Raw genomic sequence first — 6,360 nt, 5'->3', positions numbered from 1 at the left:
CTCGTTGTTACTTGCTTGAAATCCGAGCTTCAAGACTTGCTTAAGTATGGATCCATCTGGCGTCATCAAGACCATTCATGATACTGCTCCATTCACGATCCGTCCACGTAGAGTGTCCAGAGACGAGGATCTCAGGCATTTTCCACTGATCCGTGAAGGACAAGACATCTTGGTTAGCTGTGGTGAATTCTTTTACGAAGTCTGCAAGTACTTGGGCCTTGATTGCAGTCTTGGGCCGACAAATGATTTCATGTTGCCCTAGCTCGATGGCCTACTTGGTAATTTTGGAGGATGTGTCTGGATTGTGTAGGATAGAATGAAGTGGGTATTCGGTCATATAGACGACCATATATTGAAAGTACAGTCAAAATTTCTTCACTATAGTCACCAACGCATTAATAAGTTTTTCCATCTTTGAAATGTAGTATCTGGTTCGAGAAGAGCTTTGGACTCATAATATATCGGCTTTTGCTCCCCCAAGTCTCCTCGAATTAGAGCTACGCTAGCTGTACACTTTGATACCGCAGGTACCAGTACAAATCTTCTCCATCTCGGGTTTCGAAAGGAGTGACGGATTAGATAGGTACTCTTTCAGCTTCGTAAAACCCACCTTGCATTCATCAATCCATAGTAGACACTTGCTTTTCTTTATTGCAGTATAAAAGGCTTGCATTTATTAGTAGACCGTGGGAGGAATCGACTAAGGGCGATTGCTCTTCTAGTTAGACTTTGAATTTCCTTCAGTCTGACGAAATTTCATTTCCATGATGGCTTTAATCTGGTTCGGATTGGCTTTAGTTCCGCTCTTTATGACCAGGTTACCTAAGTACACATTGCACCACTTGGCTGCCTAGAATGATAACCTACAATGCACAGACATGTTAATCCAGTGTTGCATCCTGTATCCAATGTAGTATCGGATACGCTACTTGATGGATACGGTTGGATACTTCTTCTGGTCAAGAGATACGGTCAACTTCGACAGACACGCGTATCAAAACTTCGGGATATGGGTTTTCTATTTCCGGATACGTCTGGCCTTCAAATGAAAACTTTAAGAGGAGAAGCTCGAAATTATTTGAAACTCTGATTCAGAGAAGTCCCATACAATTCTTCTTATGTCACGTAGAGAGAGGGATACGAATGTAAATGCTCTGCATCTTTTTTCCTATATATCAAGATTTTCATCAGCCATCATTCATATTATAATGCTCGAGACAAACAATATATCGCAGACACAGCATATATGTCCATTTTTTTCTTACAAATAGTATAGTAACAATTGATATTTTTGAATAATCTTCAGGGTTTATGGTTGAACTTATGCGAGGATCAGTTGTTTTGTTTACTTGGACCAAATGGAGCTGGGAAAACCACGGCAATTATTCGTCTAACTGGCATCACACCAGTGACGGGCGGAGATGGTAATAGTGTCATTATTTTAGTTCATTGATAAAGAAATTCTGGGATGAAATCTATACAGATGATAAAAGATTGTAAATTGTCTTGTAAGATATTCTACTCGAAGCTCTGTTGGCATGGTAAAAATCAGAAAAATGATTTAAACTTTTTTTCACCCACAGAAAGCTTGATTTCGTGGGAAATTTTTTGACAGCGTTTGAACGTTTTACCGAAAGAAGAGAACAAAGCCTTTCTGACTTTTGTTATTCCTCATTACAGAGAGGGCCTTTTGAAGGTAATCATTTCGCTTTCTACTTTCTTGTATATACTTTGATTTAATGAAAAAACTACGAATTACTTGTTCTTTACAGAAGTCTCAGGTACGAAGTTCGCAGTTTTCTTCTGTTCTTATTCCTTTGGATTTTATAATCTTCTGCCGATTTTTTTTTCCGGAGCTATATGGAGCTAAGCACAATTTCTCTCCCTTTGTAGTTTTGTGTAGCAAGATACACTGGCAACGACAGTAAAATCCCGAGTAAGTTAACGTCTTCCCGTTTTACGCTTGTTGTATTTCAATGATTTTGCAGAACCTGTAGGAGCTAGGTTTGTGCGGATTCCAGGGACGGCATCTGCAGAAAATCCAAGAGGAACTATGGTAGAAGTTTACGGGAAGCAAGATGATTCCGGTGGCTTCTGCGTATCTGGCACTCACCTGCAGCTCCAACACCTCCTAAGTTATAACCAATGTCTTCCTTAGCTCCAACTTCATGCAGAAGCAGCTGGTCAAGACGAGTTCGTGGAATTGTGATTCAGCCCGACCAAATCAGTAATACTAATCCTCATTGATACTGTTTGACAAGTTACCAGAGGTACTTTTTCTTCTGTACATTCTGGAAGCACATAAGACATTTTACAGTTTATTTAAATAATTGGTTGTGAAATTACACGTAAATTACAATTTGTCAAGAATCTTGTATATATATACTGCTATCTTTCAAATAATCGAAGTCTAGAAACAGCCGTTAATTTTGAATGGGTAGGTGAAAGGTTAGCCATCGTTTGATGTTTCTTGGAAAACAGAAGAGAAACGTGTAGGATGTAGCCTTTTTAAAGTCAAGTCAGCCAGAGCGGGTTATTCAACATATGGCGATGAATTCAAACTTAGGATTTGCGATTATTTAAAAGACTGTTGACCTTTTGGTTGCCTTCTGATGGTTAAGCAATGACCATTACCTCTACAAAACTAGTTGTGATTAGTAAGGATAATTTCCCATGAAGCTAGTAGAGATTCATGGAATCGGATTCAGAGCTCCCGAGCGAAATTATTGGCTTTCAGATACTTTCGAGGATATCCGCGAAGTCTCTGATGCGCTTCAAATCCGTATGCAAGTCTTGGTCATCTCTCATCCGCAACCCTTCCTTTGTCAATGCCCATCGGAAATTCTACCGCAACAAGCACAGTCACCTCCTCCTCACCACCTGGGACGAATCTGCAAGGCAGCAACACTTCTTTTCAGTAAAAATCAACCAAGAAGGAAGTCCAACTCTTGTCACCCACCTTCTAAAACTTCCAACACCGCCAGGCAAGAATGTTGAACGTCTCTACGAAGCACTGAGTATCAACGGCTTAGTCTGTCTTTACCTTTCTGACTCCTTGTTTCCCAATCAAACCGATCACAACCATCCTGTTCGAATATTCAATCCGTGCACCCGAGAGTGTATAGTTCTTCCTCATGATTCACCTGCGTACCGCACCATCCGTGTTACGCACCACTTTGGGTTCAGTTCTCATACGAACGAGTATAAGGTCCTTCAAGTGAAAAGGTTTCAGCCTCTAAATTCGACAAGGGACATGAGTTTCATGGTCAATATTTTCAAACTAGGTACAAGTTCATGGAGACGGATAGAGGCAGACATTAACGATCTCCCATTTGATCCACTGAAGTGCCAGTTTGAAAGGAGAAGTGTGTGCGTCCATGGAGCCATACATTGGATGCATGACTCAACACAAAATATTATAGCGGTTTTCGACCTTAAAGATGAGAGATTCAGAGCCATCCCACTCCCTGAAGACTACGATTACAGAATTCATGGTATTAACGATAAGCTTGGGAACATATTTGAAATGGAAGGGTGTTTGGCTCTAATAGGTGACAAACAGTTGAGGCAGATGAATACGATGGAATTATGGATTTTGAAGGACTACCAAAACCAGGTGTGGGTTAAGGAAACTATCACCTTTCCGTTTAGTTGGACGGAGTTAGGGTACCCTGTTCCTTTCTATACAATTCACACCAGCGAGCTCCTCCTCCTCCAATCATCGAGATTACTCCGGCAAGATTCGTCAGAAGCGAGGGTGCTTTTTTACAATTTGAAGAGTAGAAGTTTTAGAAGTGAAAGTGTTTTTCCAGAATCGATACTTCCTAATGATATTCGGTTGAAGTTACTTGCTCATTATGATGACAGTATTGTCCCTTTAAGGTGAGATGACTTATTTCATCCTCAAGCTTCAATTCCATATTTTTCTTTTGAGTTGCAACTTTGTTCATCCGTTAAAAAGAATGCATTTGAAGAAAAAGAGGACCTAACCTAATTAAGGTTCGGTGTTTTAACATTTTATTCAACAATTGTCGTTTATGAAATATGAATGTAGAACTTCCCAAGGAAGTGGAAACTTTGGTGTCCAATTAGCTAAGATACAGTAAGGTAATGGTATTAGAGTTAGCAATTAGACCAAGGCCAAAAATTGAGAGCAAACAAATGCAAAGTAAAATCAATGTGGTTTTTGAATGAACAACTAAACGTTTGTACCGCTGTCATTCCAGATTCTTTAAGCCAGCTCCGCCACTGTGGATGAATGTATGATTACACACAATATAAAGGGAAATAGGAAAATTGCAAAAATACTACCCGACCATAACCACCCAAAGTTCATATACGCCGTGGTAATTGATACAAAACTAACAATTTGCCACCTACGTCTACTTTCATCTAGCTTAAGGGTTAGGTGTTGGTGGAGTAAATGGCTTCTGGTAGTCACAAGAAATAACGAGAATATCCTAAACATCACCTCTATTCCTTCTTTTCATATGCATCCCCGTCAAGGTTTTTATCGAGGCACATATGAAGGCACAGTATCTGTTGAGAGTTGTCTCATATCGGTAAGGGACAAAGTTTGCTATGTACTTATATGGTATTGGGCTACTCCCCATATTGCCAATTGGTTTTACGGTGAAACTTCAATTTCATTAGTATCTTACTATGTACTTATTCATTCGCTACTTTAATAAATATTGTACTCTTTCTTTTCAAAACAAAAACAAAAGGAAAGAAAGATAATAATATCTTGATTCATTGGCATCAAATAGAGAATTATTAGTAGTTTTATCTGTTCTTGTTTTACTCTTCAAAGTTTTGAACAATTCAACAAAAATGAAAACATAGCTGAAGTTACATTGTCTTTTTTAGAGACAAGCAAACAAACCAAAGCAGCTTACTCTATAGCCTACATCCTCACTTAATTCTTAGTCTTCTTCTGATAAAAACCAGGAGTGTTCCAATTCCCATTCACCATCGATATGCCGATACAAAACTAGCTGCGACTAGTAACCTGCAAGGATAACTTGCATCCTAATCCTAAGAAAATAGTATAGACTATAGATCAATATGTGAGAATGTGAAGGTAATTAAAGAGTCCCACATTGGTGAAGGGAGATACCTTGCAAAGGCTTATAAGAGGTTGAGCTACTCCTTGTATTGTCATTTGGTTTTATGGTGAAACCTCAACTTTCTTCACAATATAAATGGAATCATCAAGTGGTCCAGAGCTCATCCCAGCCAAATTACATGCTTCAAGATACTCGCAAGGCTACCATCTAAGTCTTTGATGCAATTCTGCGTATGCAAGTCTTGGTCCTCTCTCACCCGCAACGCTTCCTTTTTATTGACACTCATCACCACTTGGGCTTCAACAAGCACACTCACATCCTTCTCACGGCCTGGGACAAACCCACAAGGAAGCACACTTCTCCTTACAAATTAACCAACAAGGAAGCCTAACACACGCACCTAGAATAAACGTCTGTACACTGCACAGTGTTTCAACGGTTCGGTCACCTCACCTCCCAATCAAACAGATGGAAACCACCCCGTATGCATATTTAACCCCTGCACACGAGAGTCTATATCTCTTCCCCACACTTCACGCGTGTCCTGCAAAGCACATGTTACACTCCATTTTGGGTTCAGTCCTCTTACAAATGAGTATAAAGTTCTCCGAGTAAAAGAGCTTATCCCTGCTGTGTGAGATGTGCATTTTATGTTCAAGATATTTAAAATGGGGACAAGTTTATGGAGGCACATAGAGGTAGACCTTAATGATCTCTCTTTTGAAACTCTTAAATTCCTGTTTCACAAGCAAAGTATGTGCGTAAATGGGGCCATACATTGGACGTACGGGACACAGTCCCATTGTGGTTTTCGACAATTGAGATGATAATATGGATCCCACTTCCTGAAGATTATACTTGTTTTACGCGTAGTGTTAGTTATCCAGTGGGAAATATAGTTGGGGTGGGTGGATATTTGGGTCTCGTAGGTGGCAGGAGGATGATGAATCATGAAACGATGGGGTTATGGATTTTAAAGGACTGCCAAACGCAGGACTCGGTTAATGAGACCATCGTTTTTCCTCGTTGGGCGGAGTCAGGGTACGCTGTTCCTTTTTGTATCATTCACACAGATGAGCTCCTCCTCCAATCTTCGCGGTTGAGCAGACAGAAACCTGCCTATATGTGGGTGATTCTATACAATATGAAGAGTCAAAGTTTCAGGAGAAGTGAAATTGTTTTCCACGAATGGGCTCGTTTGGGTTCAAGTTATTTACTAGTTATGAGGATAGCATTGTACCCCTTAATAAGATGAGAGTTAAGAGGAGCAATTTGCGTTGTAAGTATTTTT

General features: G+C 39.9%; 1 protein-coding gene and 1 pseudogene across 5 annotated transcripts; both read left to right on the top strand.

The window, feature by feature from the left end:
- Positions 1-476: 476 nt before the first annotated feature.
- LOC126615121 (F-box protein At1g30790-like) lies at positions 477-4,088 on the top strand. Of its 5 annotated transcripts, none has more exons than XM_050282872.1 (3): positions 477-583; positions 1,307-1,424; positions 1,584-4,088. In XM_050282872.1, the coding sequence occupies exon 3, from the start codon at positions 2,693-2,695 to the stop codon at positions 3,884-3,886; it is 1,194 nt and encodes a 397-aa protein (XP_050138829.1). In that variant the 5' UTR covers positions 477-583; positions 1,307-1,424; positions 1,584-2,692; the 3' UTR covers positions 3,887-4,088. The 5 variants fall into 5 exon arrangements, with proteins under 5 accessions (XP_050138829.1, XP_050138828.1, XP_050138831.1 ...); XM_050282871.1 differs by lacking the exon at positions 477-583 and adding an exon at positions 1,048-1,145; XM_050282874.1 differs by lacking the exon at positions 477-583 and having other exon boundaries at positions 1,231-1,424; positions 1,616-1,696; positions 1,894-4,088.
- A 436-nt stretch (positions 4,089-4,524) lies between these two features.
- Positions 4,525-5,896, top strand: LOC126616952 (F-box protein At1g30790-like; annotated as a pseudogene).
- Positions 5,897-6,360: the final 464 nt, after the last annotated feature.

This window comes from Malus sylvestris, chromosome 3 (genome assembly GCF_916048215.2).
Source record: "Malus sylvestris chromosome 3, drMalSylv7.2, whole genome shotgun sequence".
NCBI lineage: Eukaryota > Viridiplantae > Streptophyta > Magnoliopsida > Rosales > Rosaceae > Malus > Malus sylvestris.
The sequence above is the reverse complement of the archived record's forward strand: the minus strand, read 5'-3'. Positions and strand labels throughout refer to the sequence as shown.